The sequence below is a fragment of the Aethalodelphis obliquidens genome, unplaced genomic scaffold, assembly GCF_003676395.1.
Source record: "Aethalodelphis obliquidens isolate GAN/ISIS:26980383/991018 unplaced genomic scaffold, ASM367639v1 scaffold11, whole genome shotgun sequence".
Lineage (NCBI taxonomy): Eukaryota > Metazoa > Chordata > Mammalia > Artiodactyla > Delphinidae > Aethalodelphis > Aethalodelphis obliquidens.
In genome coordinates this window covers 11704885-11719856 of record NW_020837955.1, presented here as the reverse complement: position 1 = coordinate 11719856, position 14972 = coordinate 11704885, and the positions used below count along the sequence as shown (strand labels likewise).

The 14972-nt window shown below is 42.2% G+C and overlaps 1 protein-coding gene across 11 annotated transcripts in view; it reads left to right on the top strand.

The window, feature by feature from the left end:
• The window catches only part of IDE (insulin degrading enzyme), a 113190-nt gene extending 99107 nt beyond the window's left edge, over positions 1-14083 (top strand). For 9 of the 11 annotated variants that reach the window (XM_027112052.1, XM_027112048.1, XM_027112047.1 and 6 more), the window contains 6 exons: positions 1664-1831; positions 3391-3663; positions 4746-4807; positions 10292-10364; positions 11065-11132; positions 11792-14083. In XM_027112052.1, coding sequence (XP_026967853.1) covers positions 1664-1831; positions 3391-3663; positions 4746-4807; positions 10292-10364; positions 11065-11132; positions 11792-11887 — 740 coding nt within the window. In that variant the 3' untranslated portion in view covers positions 11888-14083. Of the gene's footprint in view, positions 1-1663; positions 1832-3390; positions 3664-4745; positions 4808-9570; positions 9880-10291; positions 10365-11064; positions 11133-11791 lie in introns of those variants that run through there. The other 2 variants (XR_003433826.1, XM_027112050.1) reach the window with 2 other exon arrangements.
• Positions 14084-14972: the final 889 nt, after the last annotated feature.

Genomic DNA, 14972 nt, shown 5'->3' with positions numbered 1-14972 from the left:
ATTTTGAAGAGAATGATACTGGAATTGACTGGTAATTGAGTATAGAGGAGTTAGGGAAAAATCACAAAACTAAAGAAATGTTGACTGTGAAGCATGAAATAAAATTTATTTATAAAAAATGTAAATTAGAATTAGGAGTGCATAGGAGTCTTTGGCAGAAGACTCAGGTGCAGATAACACCATGTATTCATTGCATGCATATTTGATAAGGAATTAATATAAAGAATTGATAATAATATATTGGAGTTTGCAATGTTGGGTTACTTTTACATTAACAGTGGTTTCCTTTGATATAGAACTCATTAAGCATTATTTTCAATATTGTTCGGAACTGTATGGTGGGAAGTATGTTAGACCAGGGATGAGAAGCATTGATTTTTTTCTTTGAACTTTTTCTAAAAGTAATCGCTTCCTCTTCTGAACCCCCAGCACAGGTTTTCTGAACCTTTCCTTGTTTAACCTACTCAGCACTTCTTCTCTTGTATTGGGATTGAAGTGCATCTCCATCTCCCCCGTTAGGCTGTACATTTCTTAAGGCTGGAGTCTGTGTCTGGCTCACTTGAGTAGCTACTAAAGCATTACCTCAGGATCTCTCTGTTGAATGCTCAAAGACACTTTGAGCACAGCACTGCTATTCTGCATGGCCAGTCATTACAGACCTGGTAATGGTTACTTTCAAACTTCACTTAGTTTGTTCCTCAGTCACCGCAGCATGGCAGAGAGGGAGAATCAGGAACTACCATTCAAGGGAATTCCCTGGTGGTCCAGTGGTTAGAACTCTGCACTTTCACTGCCTAGGGCCCTGGTTCGATTCCTGGTTGGGAAGCTAATATCCCACAAGCCGCTCGGTACAGCTGAAAGAACAGATGATTGAATGAACGAACAAACTGCCATTCAAAAACCATAGCACATGGTCATCAGGCAGTGACTAAGCACGGTGTATTTGCTTAGTCACATTTACTGCTCATGGAATAGTTGTCCGATCATAAAGCATGGCCATCTGTTTATAACTTTGATGAATACTTGATCAGCATATCTGCGTTTTTGTCTTAGCTCTCCACCATCCAACTTTGTGTCCTTGGACAAGTCACCCCGCTTCTCAGGGTCTTAGTTTCCTCATCTCTAAAGTAAGGCGTTAGGCTAAGTCATCTCTAAGCACTGTGCACATTTGTGTAAATTTGTGAATTGACCTTCAGTGTGGGTGTTGGTAAACAATATTAGAAATAGAATGCTAAGTAGATACTGGCACAACTAGTCATTTAGAAATTGTTTTGTATGGTTATTAAAACATAGGTCGTATTTCTGTTGAAGTTCTTATAGCTATTAGCTAGTTCTAATCTAGTACGTACACTACATTGTAGATTTCATTAACAATGGATCTCATTTAGCATCAATACTTAGTCATAAAATGGGTTTTTTATAAGTGTTTTGCCCTTTAAAGTCAGTGAGTATTTATAGAGGGCCTACCAAGTACAGATCACTGTATTAGCATTCCCTTGGGTAAGTTGAGTTTCACATTCTTAATGAATTAATTGTAATAGTTTGGAACTGCCAAAAGACACCAACCGAACTGAGCAACTTCCTAACAGCCAAACAAAACAGTAACTTTATTAAACCCTAAATAAATTTTTGAACGTGTTGCTGTCTTCTTGAAACTTCCTAGGAGGATGGTTTGTCTATCAGCAGAGGAATGAAGTTCACAATAACTGTGGCATCGAGATATACTACCAAACAGACATGCAGAGCACCTCGGAGAACATGTTTCTGGAGCTCTTCTGTCAGATCATCTCCGAGCCATGCTTCAACACCCTGCGCACCAAGGAACAGCTGGGTGAGGGGGGAGCAGGGGATGGCAGGATACCTCAGTCCTTGAGGAACAGCCATTGTCCTCGAGAGCATTCTCCACATGTACAGTCCCCTAGCATGATGCTTCAGGCGTGCTGTACTCAGAAAGACTGTGAAAGCCTGTTTGTGGGGAATCCACTTCTAGAAGATAAGCAATTAACATCTTATGGACATTACAGCAGTTCGTAAGGAGATGAACTGTGTTTACATTACATACGAGTCTATAAAAAGGTCATTTTGGGTGGGATGCTAAGGGAAGTCTGTTATGGGTGACAAGGTGGGAAGCAAGCCATCCACAGAAGCTTAGATTTACTGAATTTTGGGTTCATTGAGGGGGCAGGTATTTTCTTTTATTCATCTTTGTTTCCCAAGCCTGGGGCACATAGAAGGTAGTCAGTAAGTGTCTGTTGAGGAAATGTTTTGGCAGAGTTCTAGGCACTGTTAAAAGCCTTGGAGATCTTGGCAGGTGTGATCAATTAAGGAAGGAAACAAGCCCCAGTAATGTACATTGAATAACCAATGAAAAAGGATTTGGGTGAGTGTCCCCAAGTAACAATCTTTTTTTAAATAACCACAATGGTAGATGCTGGACAGCAAAAGTGGATAAGTTATGGATGGTCTTTTCCTTCATGGAGCTCACAATCTAGTCAGGGATGCAGACCTGTTAAGGAATAATTGTAGTACAGTGTGGCAAATGCTACTAAGAGTGTTCAAACTCTAAAGGCTATGCTGAAGGAAGGGAGGTGTGGTTTGGGGCAGAGCAGCTGGAGAAGGCAAGCCACGAATGCTGTTTAGGAAAGATGTAGACGGTAGGTAGTGTATGAGCTCACAAGGTGACAATGGAAGTATGACCTTCAGTTACTTGGTCTAAAGATTTGCAGTCTGAATGGAGTTGGTCCAGGAATGGGTTATCTAGCAAGAAATGCAATAGTGGAGGCAAGTTCACATAAGGAACTTGGACATGAAAGGAAGCCGAGCTAGGACAATGGTTAAGGGATGAAAATGAGTCCAACATTTCATAGGGATGAGAATAACTTTTTTTTTTTTTTTTTTTTTTTGTTCGCGGGCCTCTCACTGTTGCGGCCCCTCCCGCTGTGGAGCACAGGCTCCGGACGCACAGGCTCAGCGGCCATGGCTCACAGGCCCAGCCGCTCCACGGCATGTGGGATCTTCCTGGACCGGGGCACGATCCCGTGTCCCCTGCATCGGCAGGCGGACTCTCAACCACTGCGCCACCAGGGAAAGCCCGAGAATAACTTTAACATGGATTGAAGGGGATTAACTAGCAGATAGGGAGGAGCCTGGGAATATTGAGTTTGAAAGATAAACAAGGGTTTTATCTCCAAATTTCTAACTATTCTTCAGAGAGCTCTTCTGCCCTGTCCTTAGGAACTGAAGATATTTTAATTGCTCATTTCTTCAGAGGTGAATAATATAAAGCCCGAAAGTAGATTTTATTTGCTCTGACAGGATAATTTTTGAAAGATTAAGAGTGACCCATGTCTCAAATGCCAAGGTCCTGACTGGCTGGTGTTTGCGTTTCAGGCTATATTGTCTTCAGTGGGCCACGCCGAGCCAATGGCATACAGGGCTTACGGTTCATCATCCAGTCGGAAAAGCCACCTCACTACCTAGAAAGCAGAGTGGAAGCTTTCTTAATTACCATGGAAAAGTCCATAGAGGACATGACAGAAGAGGCCTTCCAAAAACACATCCAAGCATTAGCGATTCGTCGACTAGACAAACCAAAGAAACTGTCTGCAGAGTGTGCTAAATACTGGGGGGAAATCATCTCCCAGCAATACAATTTTGACAGAGGTAAGACAAAATTAGGGCCCCAACATTCATGGCATGTAAGTAAAACATTTGAGGACATTGATGCCATTCTACAAAATGGTATTTGTTTTGTAGGTGATGTTCCAGTATGATTTGGGATGGGGGTGGAGGCATACCACTTCTAAAGAATCCTTATTTAATGTAACAACAATTTCCTATTAGAAACTTTAGCTTTTTTTTTTCCTTCTCTGAACTAGAGCTGGATCTATCTGTGTCTCATAATAATGCACTAATAATAAATCTGATTTCACTTTTTGTGTTCATTCAGTACGCCCCTGAGGCTCTGAGCACAGATATGTAGGTATTTCTCATAACTCTAAACGGAAAATGTGCAAATTGAACTCTCTTGAGACAGGTGCTGCCCTGGAGGCGCAGGGGTTCAAATGTTTCCCTTGAGGGATCTCCCAAAATTTGTCAGTGCTTTTAGATTTGGGAGACTGTGCTCCCCAAAGTGTCCTGCTTATCAGCTTCCTTTTGTCTTTCTTAGAACAGATTAACAGTGGAGTGCGCTCAGCCACACTAGAAGTCAGAAAGAGTTGGGTTGTGTTCTCACTGTGACACCAACAAGCCAAAGATCTCAGCCAAGTAACATTTTTTGGGCCTGTGTTTCCTTACCTGAAATTTTTCTAGCAGTTGGATTCACTGTTAATAGTACTGGGTTGGCCAAGAAGTTCATTCAAGTTTTTCCATAAGATGTTTCGGAAAAACCTGTGTGAACTTCTTGGCCAACCCAATACCTCCCACTTATTGAGCATTTGCCCTGTGCCCCTGGTATTGTGTTATTGTCAGTTAAGTAGTTGTTATCGCCAATTTCTAGATGAGGAAACTGAGGCTCAGAAAACTTGAAGTGACTAGCCCAAGACCCAACAGCTCATAACTAGAGAGACAGGATATCCTCTTACTTTTTACTTGAAATTTATTCCCTTACTACTTGCAGGAGCAGATGATCACTCAGAAAGATGGATTCTTAAGAGTGTTGGAGTGAAGTATATTGTCATTTAGTGTAGTGTTCTGGGATACTTAAAATGAAAATATTGTAAATTCTTGTTTGATTACTTTTTTAGATAATACAGAAGTTGCCTATTTAAAAACACTTACCAAGGAAGATATTATCAAATTCTATAAGGTAAGTTCAATTTACATGTTTAGATTTTGACTGATAAGAAAATATTGTATGCACTGTGTTGTGTGTTGCTGCTTTGAACCCATTCAGGCAGGATTTATGAAGGCATTTTTATGGACCTAAGTATTTTGTGTGTGTGTATGTGGGGTACGCGGGTCTCTCACTGTTGTGGCCTCTCCCGTCGTGGAGCACAGGCTCCGGACGCGCAGGCTCAGCGGCCATGGCTCACGGGCCTCGCCGCTCTGCGGCATGTGGGATCCTCCTGGACTGGGGCACGAACCCGTGTCCCCTGCATCGGCAGGCGGACTGTCAACCACTGCGCCACCAGGGAAGCCATGGACCTAAGTATTTCTGACACATATTACTGTTAGGAAAAAGAAATAGTCCCTATTGAACTCAGTACTGTTTTTCTCTCCCTCTGGACCGAGGACTGTGATGGCCCTTCCTGGCTTCCAGAGCCACCTGTTTAGGTTACCCTTCTGTTTCTTCTCTCTGTTCCTCGCCCCAGCCCGCAAAGAACATCGCTGAGCTTTTGGTGGGAAGAAAGAGCAAAGAAAACAAATAGAACTTGGGAATCCGATTATTTTCCAGTCTCTGGCAACTGTAAATCATCTTCACTAATTTAGGTGCCACTATGGCTCCTTTTAAAAGTAAATGATTACTGGGCTTCCCTGGTGGCGCAGTGGTTGAGAGTCCGCCTGCCGATGCAGGAGCGGCTGGGCCCGTGAGCCATGGCCACTGAGCCTGCACGTCCGGAGCCTGTGCTCTGCAACGGGAGAGGCCACAACAGTGAGAGGCCCGCATACGGCAAAAGATAAATAAATAAATAAATAAAAGAAATGATTACTCACCTTTGAACTGTGTTCAGAGATCTTCTGAGTTGTTTTTTTTTAATTGTGTTTATTGAAGGTATAGTTGATTTACAATGTCGTGTTAGTTTCAGGTGTACAGCAAAGTGATTCCATTTTATATATATATTCTTTTTCATATTCTTTTCTATTATAGGTTATTATAAGATATTGAATATAGTTCCCTGTGCTATACAGTAGGATCTTATTGTTTGTCTATTTTATATATAGTAGTTTATATCTGCTAATCCCAAACTAGAGATTTGTGAGTTTTTTTTAAAAGTAGAATGACTTTTTATACTAATTATTATATTTATTTATTTATTTTTGGCTGTGTTGGGTCTTCATTGCTGCACGCAGGCTTTCTCTAGTTGTGGTGAGCAGGGGGCTACTGTTCGCTGCAGTGCACGGGCTTCACATTGCAGTGGCTTCTCTTGTTGCAGAGCGCGGACTCCAGTAGTTGTGGCACGCGGGCTCAGTAGTTGTGGCTCGTGGGCTCTAGGGTGCAGGCTCAGTAGTTGTGGCGCACGGACTTAGCTGCTCTGCGGCCTGTGGGATCTTCCCAGGCCAGGGCTAGAACCTGTGTCCCCGGCATTGGCAGGCGGATTCTTAACCACTGCGCCACCAGGGAGGTCCCAGATTTGTGAGCTTTAAACGCCTGAGCTCACTGAGAAAGTTCAGTTCATCAAGAGAAAAGAGAGGCACCACCATTAAAGTTTTCCCAGTACAGCTTGAAGAGGTTTACACCATCCAAATTTTCCCCACCTGTAACAGAATTCATAGAAGGGTAGCAAAAATTTTAAGTGGGCATATAATGTGTAGTAACCATGCTAAGTGCAGAAATTAAAAATTTATGCTGCAATAGAGTTGCACCTAAAGCGCTATATATATTCTTTGTAATGTATTGGGACCTCTAATTTGTGTAAAATACTTTTATGTCTGTTTTTTAGGATAAGGAACAAAATTCTACTCCATAATTACCATAGTACCTTAGAATTATACCCTATCTAGTATCCTTAGCCACTTCTCCTGGTTCATATCTGATTTATCAGACACCAGGTTTTTCGTTGGGAGCTCAGGTCCTGCCTCATGCTAACATCTCTGGGAGGGATGTCATCTGCTTTTCAAGGTCATTTCTCAGGGATCTGTTGTAACTGCCATAACAGGAGTGGTGCTTGCAGTTCTCATTGGAATGATTTTGTGAAATTAATTGTACAGTGAAGGCTAATCAGATCTAATTCACCACTGTTGGTGCTTGTGTGGGAGAGTGAGGAAAAGGAAATAGCCCTGAGGTGGAGGTGCTGATAGTTTCATAGAAGAAAAGGGTGACTTAGCACTGTCTACCAGTTACTTTCCCCCCAGATCCTCTGCAGGACGACAAGGTTTCTGGTCTCTGTATGTGCAAACAAGTATTCATATAGCCAGTAACACCTTAGCAATAAGAAAAGAGAGACAGTAGCAGTTTTAGGTTCAAAATTTGACAGTAAAAGACAGTATTTTGAATGTTCCTTTCTCAGCAATGGGATTTGAACCATTTTGGCTATGGACATGGCTGGCTGGGCAATTTACCATTTTCTTTACCTCATGGCTCCCTTGCATTGTGTAGAGGAATTGTGCTTTTTTGCAGTGATAGTCTTTTTTTTTTTTAATATTATTTATTGAGTTTTAAATTTTGGCTGTGTTGGGTCTTCGCTGCTGCATGAGGGCCCTCCCCAGCTGCGGCAAGCGGGGGCTACTCCTTGCCGCGGTGCACGGGCCTCTCATGGTGGTGGCTGCTTCCCCTGTTGCGGGCTTAAGTAGTTGTAGCGCGAGGGCTCTAGAGCGCAGGCTCAGCAGCTGCGGCTCACGGGCCTAGCCACTCCGCGGCATGTGGGATCCTCCCAGATCAGGGCTCGAACCTGTGTCCCCTGCACTGGCAGGCGGACTCCCAACCACTGCACCACCAGGGAAGTCCCAGTGATAGTCTTTTAAAAATATATATATTTTGACAAGGGGGAGGCTCGGCCTGTGAAGGGGCAGTGGGCATATGGAAAACCTGTGCACCTTCCACTCAATTTTGCTGTGAACCCAAACTGCTTGAAAAAATAAAATCTATTAAAAAAAATGTGTGTGTATGTATGTAACAAAAAACGCATACTTTTTTTTTTTAATTTAAATTTTTTTTTCTTTTATTTTTTGGCCACACCATGCAGCATGTGGGATCTTAACTCTCCGACCAGGGATCGAACCCATAATCCCTGCAGTGGAAGCACAGAGTCCTAACCACTGGACCACCAGGGAACTCCCAACACATACATATTTTTAAAATAAAACAATATATAAAATAAGATTCTGTTCTGAAATATAACCCCAGGTAGTCTTTGTGTCTGTGGAGAGGGAGCTGCAGTAGGACCGTGAGGGGCAGAGTTGGGTGTGAGAGCAGGGCTCCAGGACACGTGTCCGCAGCCAGGCTGTTCAGCCATCCAGAGCCCTGCTCAGAGCTGCTGGCCTCACTCAGTGATCTGTGGGGCAGCAGCAGGAGCACATATGGCCTCTGAGCCCAGACTCTGGGCTCAGCCCTATCACCAGCTAGCTAGCTCTGTGACCTTGGCCAAATTACTTAAGCTTCCTTATTTACAAAATAGAGATTATGGGGTATTCATTGAAATGAGGTATGTAAAGTGATTGGCACTTAGTAGCATTTATTAAACAGTCTCTATCGTTATCTCTTTATTAGTAATACTCAATCTTAGGATTTTTAAATATTTTAATCAGAATGTTTTAGATCGGAATATGTTTTCCTCCTTGGTGTTATAAAGTGGGTTTTAGTTGTGTTGATTTACTACTTAAGACTGTTACACTTTGTGAGGTTAGTTACTTGTTCTCAACTGCCTACAAAAGAGGGTGCTCATGTTCAGCTCTCTTTGGTTCCTAAGACATTTATTTTAAGACATTATTAGTTATGTGTGTTCAAAAAGAATGATGACTTAATATGACTTACTGTGATGTTTCCAGAAGAAATGAAGATTTCTCTTTCCTTCCACAAATTCTGTTATTTATTTGAAGTTACAGGTGGTACCTGATTATTGAATTTGTGAAAAGAGCAGTTATAAGACTGACTTTCTTGTCTTAAAAAAATGAGAGTGTTTATTACCAAGCTTACGCTAAATCTAGAACAGGCTTTCCCTAGCTATGTTCCATGGTACGAGATACTAATAGGGGGTACCTAGAAAAAAGGGTTTCGTGACCATGTACGTTTGGGAATGACTACTCTTTATTCTCATTCTTGGTGAATCACAGAGCATGTTAGCTTTTTAAAAGTTCTAAGAACCCCATAGTTAAAATTTCTTTAGCCCAGCATTTGTTTAGTTTTGATTAACAAAATATTTCCTAAGCTGCTATCACTATGGACACTTTTTTTTGCACAGAATACCTATAAGTATCTCTTAGGACTCTCGTGTTCCTTAGAATAGAGAAATTCTAAGAAATTTCTGCAATTGGTTGGGTTTTAGAAAAATGGGGATTATCCAAAGTTGGTCAGGAAATTGAACAGGATATTCTGCTGTAACCGATACAGGTTAAGAGGGCGATGAAGGTTTGGGTGATAAGGGATCAAAAATAGATCTTTGGAAGCAAACGTTTTACTCCAGTAAGATGCTCTCAGATGAGGCACTGCATGTTACTGGAGGCTGACCTGGGCTGAGCTCCTGAAAGAGGCTGTTCTGCCAGCTGGCAGAGCCGTGGGCAAGCTTGCTGTGCAACCTCAGCAGGGCTTCCATTGCAGCTGCACAGGGCCAGGCTTGCAATAACTGTTCCGTAAATAACCGTGAGTCAGTATGGCTTTGCTGATGATCTCTTCCTCTGAGGTTACAAAACATTGCTGCTGGCTGAGGCATCAGGGGAAGCTTCATCACAACTTGTGTTTTCCCTTTGGAAAAGACAAATACAGGTCCAGCATCAAGGGAAAGGTGAGGAGACACTTCGCCACAGGATCCTTCTGCCAACATACCACTCCTGGCTTTCTTGGTAGTAACTAAGGGGAGTCCCTCAAAGCAACGTGGTGGAAGGGAGAGAACAAGCAAACCTCACTTTTGGCACCGTCCCTTGCAAGCTGTGTGACTCCACCTGTGTGACTTTTTGTTCTAGAGTCAGAGTCTCTAAAACAAGAATCATCATGATGTTTAGCTTACAGAGAATCAAGTGAGCTAACATAGGAGAGAGGCTGATACAAGATGACACTCAAGAGATGTTAGTTTTCTTCTTTTCTTAGGGGGCAAGCATCGTGGTCATCCCTTAACTAAGCTCAGGCCATTGTCTCTGCAGACACTGCAGACCAGTAGGTGCAGCCCTGCATCAAACCCCAATGAGAACTAGGCTAGGGTTTTAATCCCAGCCCAGGTACCTACTAGCTGTAGGGGCTTGAGCACTTAATCTCCTTGGACTCACTTTTCTCATTGTAAGATGGGGTTAAGAATAATTCTTGCCTACCTCCTAATTTTTGTGGAGTTCAAATGAAATACTATAGGTAAGGGGAAAGAAAGGGAGGCGTCTTTACTGTTTCTGACTGCGTGAGAGCTGATTCTTCATGGTCGTAAGAGAGCACCTCATTTTAAGTTCCTTAGTGGGGCAAAAGGGTGACCTTGCTATTCTTTCCAACCAGGAAATGTTGGCGGTAGATGCCCCGAGAAGACATAAGGTATCCGTCCATGTTCTTGCCAGAGAAATGGATTCTTGTAAGTATTGAGTATTGGCTTTTTCAAAAGTGTGTTTTTAGGCACGCGATAGCTGTACCATGCCATAGTCACAGCCCTTATAGACCACCAGGAAGTAAAGGGGCACAGAAGGGGAACTAACTGGAGACAGGGTTTGCTCTGTCAAAGCAAAAATAAGGGGAAAAAGGAAATGAGGCAGTGAAGGAGAGAGCCAACAGCAGAGGACACAGTGCCGAGCTGGCCACAGCTCCATAAGAAAACAAGGCCAGGTGCTGGTAGGGCATCTCCAAAGAAGCTGCATGGGACAACTGCATGTGGCGGGGGAAAGGTGAGCAGTTTATCTGTCCTTCCCATCTCCTGTCTGTGATGGTTTGCCCCATGACCATTTACTCCCCCGGCCTTCCAGGTTGTTTTACTGGGTCCTTCCGGGTGGCCAGAGCCTCAGGGTCCAGTGAGGTCAGAGCTGGGCACTAAAGCAGCTGTGGCCAAGGCTATTTAAGCACAGTAACATCATGAACCATCATTAGGGACACTCTGGATAGGAGGCAGGACAAGCGAACAAGGCCTTGGGAGCACACACCCTAAAAGGATCTGAAAGGTACATGAACGGGACCTGGTGCAGAGTTTTAGTGAGCTGAGTCTGGTTTGTGTTTGTTTGTTTGTTTGCTCTTGTGTTCAAGTATCAATAAGTGCAAAGCATTAAACCTTTTGTTTTTTATAGGTCCTGTGGTTGGAGAGTTCCCATGTCAAAATGATATAAATTTGTCACAAGCACCAGCCTTGCCACAAGTAAGAAATATAAATTTCACGTTAGCTTGCCCTGTTAGAGGACTTCCTACTTAGAAGGAGCTTGTTCACCAGGTCACATAAGACCTAGAGATTTCAGGTTACGAGGTATTCGGGCATCTACTTTAGGTCTCCCTTAAAGACCAGGTTGCCATTCTTTCCTTTTTCAGCTGCAGAGACTCAGCCTTTGCCCTTGTCCGCCTTGTCCTCTAGCTTGAACAGTTGTGTTACTCTGCAATGAGTCATCTCCAGCCACATTTATCCCAGCCTTTTCCATGGTGCTTGTGCATTTTAATCATCTGGAAAGGTTGGCATTTACTTGCAAGAAGAGGAAGCTGGCAGTGTAATTAGGCTCTTGCCGGATGGGCACACTGGCCTCTACCACTCTGCCAAAGCGACGGTCCTGAGCCCTCAGTGGGCCTGCCCTCAAGTGCCCAGAGGAGAGCCAAGATTCTTCCCTCTGGCCCAGAGTCCCACTGGGGACATTCACCATAGGTTTGCATAGACCCTCTGACCTTACTGATCCAGGAAGAGAGGTCAGTAGATATAATATGTAATATATAGTGTAGAAACTAGTGTGTTTATGTAAAAATAAAGTTTATGTCCTGTTCGGTCTGCTTTTTAGGCTAAATACACTAAGAGAAAACTTTTTTTCTTTGCAGCCTGAAGTGATTCAGAACATGACTGAGTTCAAGCGTGGTTTGCCACTGTTTCCCCTTGTGAAACCACATATTAACTTCATGGCTGCAAAACTCTGAAGATTCCTCATGGGCGGGAAAGTGCAAGTGGATGCATTCCTGAGTCTTCCAAGGGCTAGGAAAACAATCTTGGCCACTTTAATATTTTCTGGTTCACTATTAGAGAGAAAAACAGAAAAAAAAAAAAAAAGTTGTCAAATGTCATTATGTAGAAATATTAAAAATCCAAAGTAATTAAATTACAAAATCTTATAGATGTAGAATATTTTTAAAATACATGCCTCTTAATATTTTGAAAGTTTTCTTTTCATTACTAAGAGAAATGTCCCTTATATAACAATACTTAAAATGTTGGATGATATTCCTATAGAAACTTCCTTATTCTGTAAAATAGTCACTTGTCAGAAGAAAAATATGTTAGCTTTTTTCTAAAAGCCTCCTAGGTTGACAGAAAAGACTTCAAAACGTGTAGAAAGATAATACCTTTTTAAAAATGGATCCTCAACTTTGCTTTCTACTTAATGGTTTCATGTAAATAATGGAGAACGTTACATTTGGCAGATAATGAACAAAGCAATGTCATTTTCTTTTATTAGTGAAATTGCTGATTATATAAGGCATGGTTTTAATCTTTTTATAGAATTTGAACATGTTTTTTATTCAAACTAGTAAAATGCTGGAAAACTCTAGAACACCCTACTTATTTACAGTGCTAGAAATACAGACTTACCTTACATCAATTTTGTCCCAAACTGAATTTCTCAGGATTACTGTGATTTGTTTTTTTCTGATTGAATTATATTGACATTCTTGTTCATAGTTGGTTTGCAGTGTTCCATCAGTGTCACTTTTTCCCATCAACACGTTGCTGTATTTATTTAACAGAAACAAACAGGGTCAACTTCAGATCCCACTGAGTGTGTGACATGCTTTTCCAACATCATCTATTCTAAACACCTGTAACTTTTTACTACCACGAAATTGCAGTCAGTATACGAACCAAAATATTTGCCCCATTATGAATATAAAAGGCAACGCGTGCAAAGACACCTTTTTGGAGGTATAAAAAGGAAAGCCTTGGATTCTTCAATAGCGTGCTCTCCATAGAGACTCTGAATCCTGTTTTGCTACCAGTCTAATACTGCCTTAAGTGTAAAGTTACTTTTTGAATATATAAATTCAAACATACAAACACACAGATGATGACTGGAGTGAACTTTTAAAAAATATTTTCTTTCATGAAATACAATTTTGGATGAAATTGTTACTGTAGATTTAACAGCTGTTTTGAAATATTAAAACTTAAAGAGAAATTGGAGACATAAACAGTAAGTGGCCCTGTAGTTCACTAACTCAGGCAAAGTAAAGAATGGCATTTTCAAATGACATTTCACCTCCATATGACTTGATTTGCCAGGACTTCTTTCTGTAGAGCCATGTCTTTTCACATCTTAAGTTTTCACATTTGCTGTTTTTCTGAATAATCTGAATTTGGGGCAAGAATGATAATCCCAACTGTGGAGGCTGCTTTTGAAAGCGGGGCTCCATTTCTACTGTCAGACATATGTGGTGCTGTAACCATCTTTTTATCCCTGCCTTCAAGAGCTTCCTTGTATGAAGCCTGTCTTTGTCCATCAGAAGGTGCGTGAGTCATCGTCACTTCCTTCTGGTTTTATGCATTTGTAGACTATGCAGCTTTTCATCAAACTGCAGATATATACGAGAGGGATCAAAAACTAGTCCTGAGTGCATAAATCCACCACTGGAAAAGTAAATAATCCACTTATATCTTTTCTGTGGAAAATTATGTGCTACTGGGTAACTTTTTGCTCTTTAAAAAAAAAAGGGAGGGGGTGAAATTGAACGGTGTCACTTTTATGAGAAAGTCACGTGAAGAAATCTGAACGGCATCTCATGTCGTCTTACAGGAACTGTGGTTGCTCTTGAGCATACTCTAGCATTGTCTGGTTTCCACTTCGCATCGAGAGCTACTGTTGGATCATTCAGGCATCCTTATGGGTTCAGCTACATGGGTCCAAGCTGCAGTCCCTGAGCAATAACAGACTACCTGGCTACTGCTCTTTACTCAGCGCTTAGTAAATGAGATTTGCGAAACACACTGAGGTGTTAGTTACCCGTGACTTTTTGAAAAGTCTTCTTTTTCACGGCTTGATGTGGAAGAGAGAGCATGTGACACAGCCAGTACGTGGTAGAGTGCTAGGGTAATCCTGTTTACAATAAATTGCCTGAATTTCACCTCTGGAGTTTGCATTTGTATTATTTTTAGTTTCAGTGGCCAATCCTCAACCTACCTCTCAACATCCCGATTTGACGATGTTTCTTGCTTTCATTGTTCCCAATGTAGAAAGCAGTGGATTTTTTTTTTTTTAAGTGAATCTGGGTAACAGTGATTTAATCAAATAAATGGGTCAATTTCACAGTCTTAAGAGTAGATCACTTTTGTAAAACAGGAATCTCAGTGTGAGAGGCTGAACTCCTTGCTGACCCCAAACCCAGAAAGATTTGTCCTGTGAGTTTCAGGGAGGAGAATTCAGAAGGCAGAAAAAATATTTCTCTCCTCATCTTCCTCGCATGTCTCCAGCGGCAGGTTAGGCAGATACCTTGTCCGATCCCTGGCTTCTTACTCCCTGTCAAAATAATCTTTCTACTCGTGTGGTTACCAGCTGGTTCAACCAAGCATTTCAAGAGGGAATCTGGTGGTTCTTCAGTTTCCAACCTAGGACAGTAATGCAGGGCACGTGGTCAGCTTTGTGCTCAGGGAGGATGCAGCTGCCCCGTCCGGAGGCCTGGAGCCACCCCAGGTTTTAGGGCTTGGTGCAGTTTCCGCCTCTCATGGTGTGTGAGGGGAATCATCTGGTCCCCTTCTCTTAGTCGCAGCATGTTCATGGTGAAAACCAAGGATTCTCACATACTCATCTCCCTTTGTAAGGATGGTTCCTGCCGTCCTAAGCCCTCCCTGGAAGGGCCTCTGACCAGTAGGCTTCTAGATCCCTAGTATTCTGTGCTGCCCAACCGATGAAGTTCATTCACTGTCCTTATCAACCTGAACTATGACCACTCCATGGTTTCTTGTGGCAAAGCGTCTTGGTAGTACTGAATTGCTACTTTTCTCACCCAATCTTTT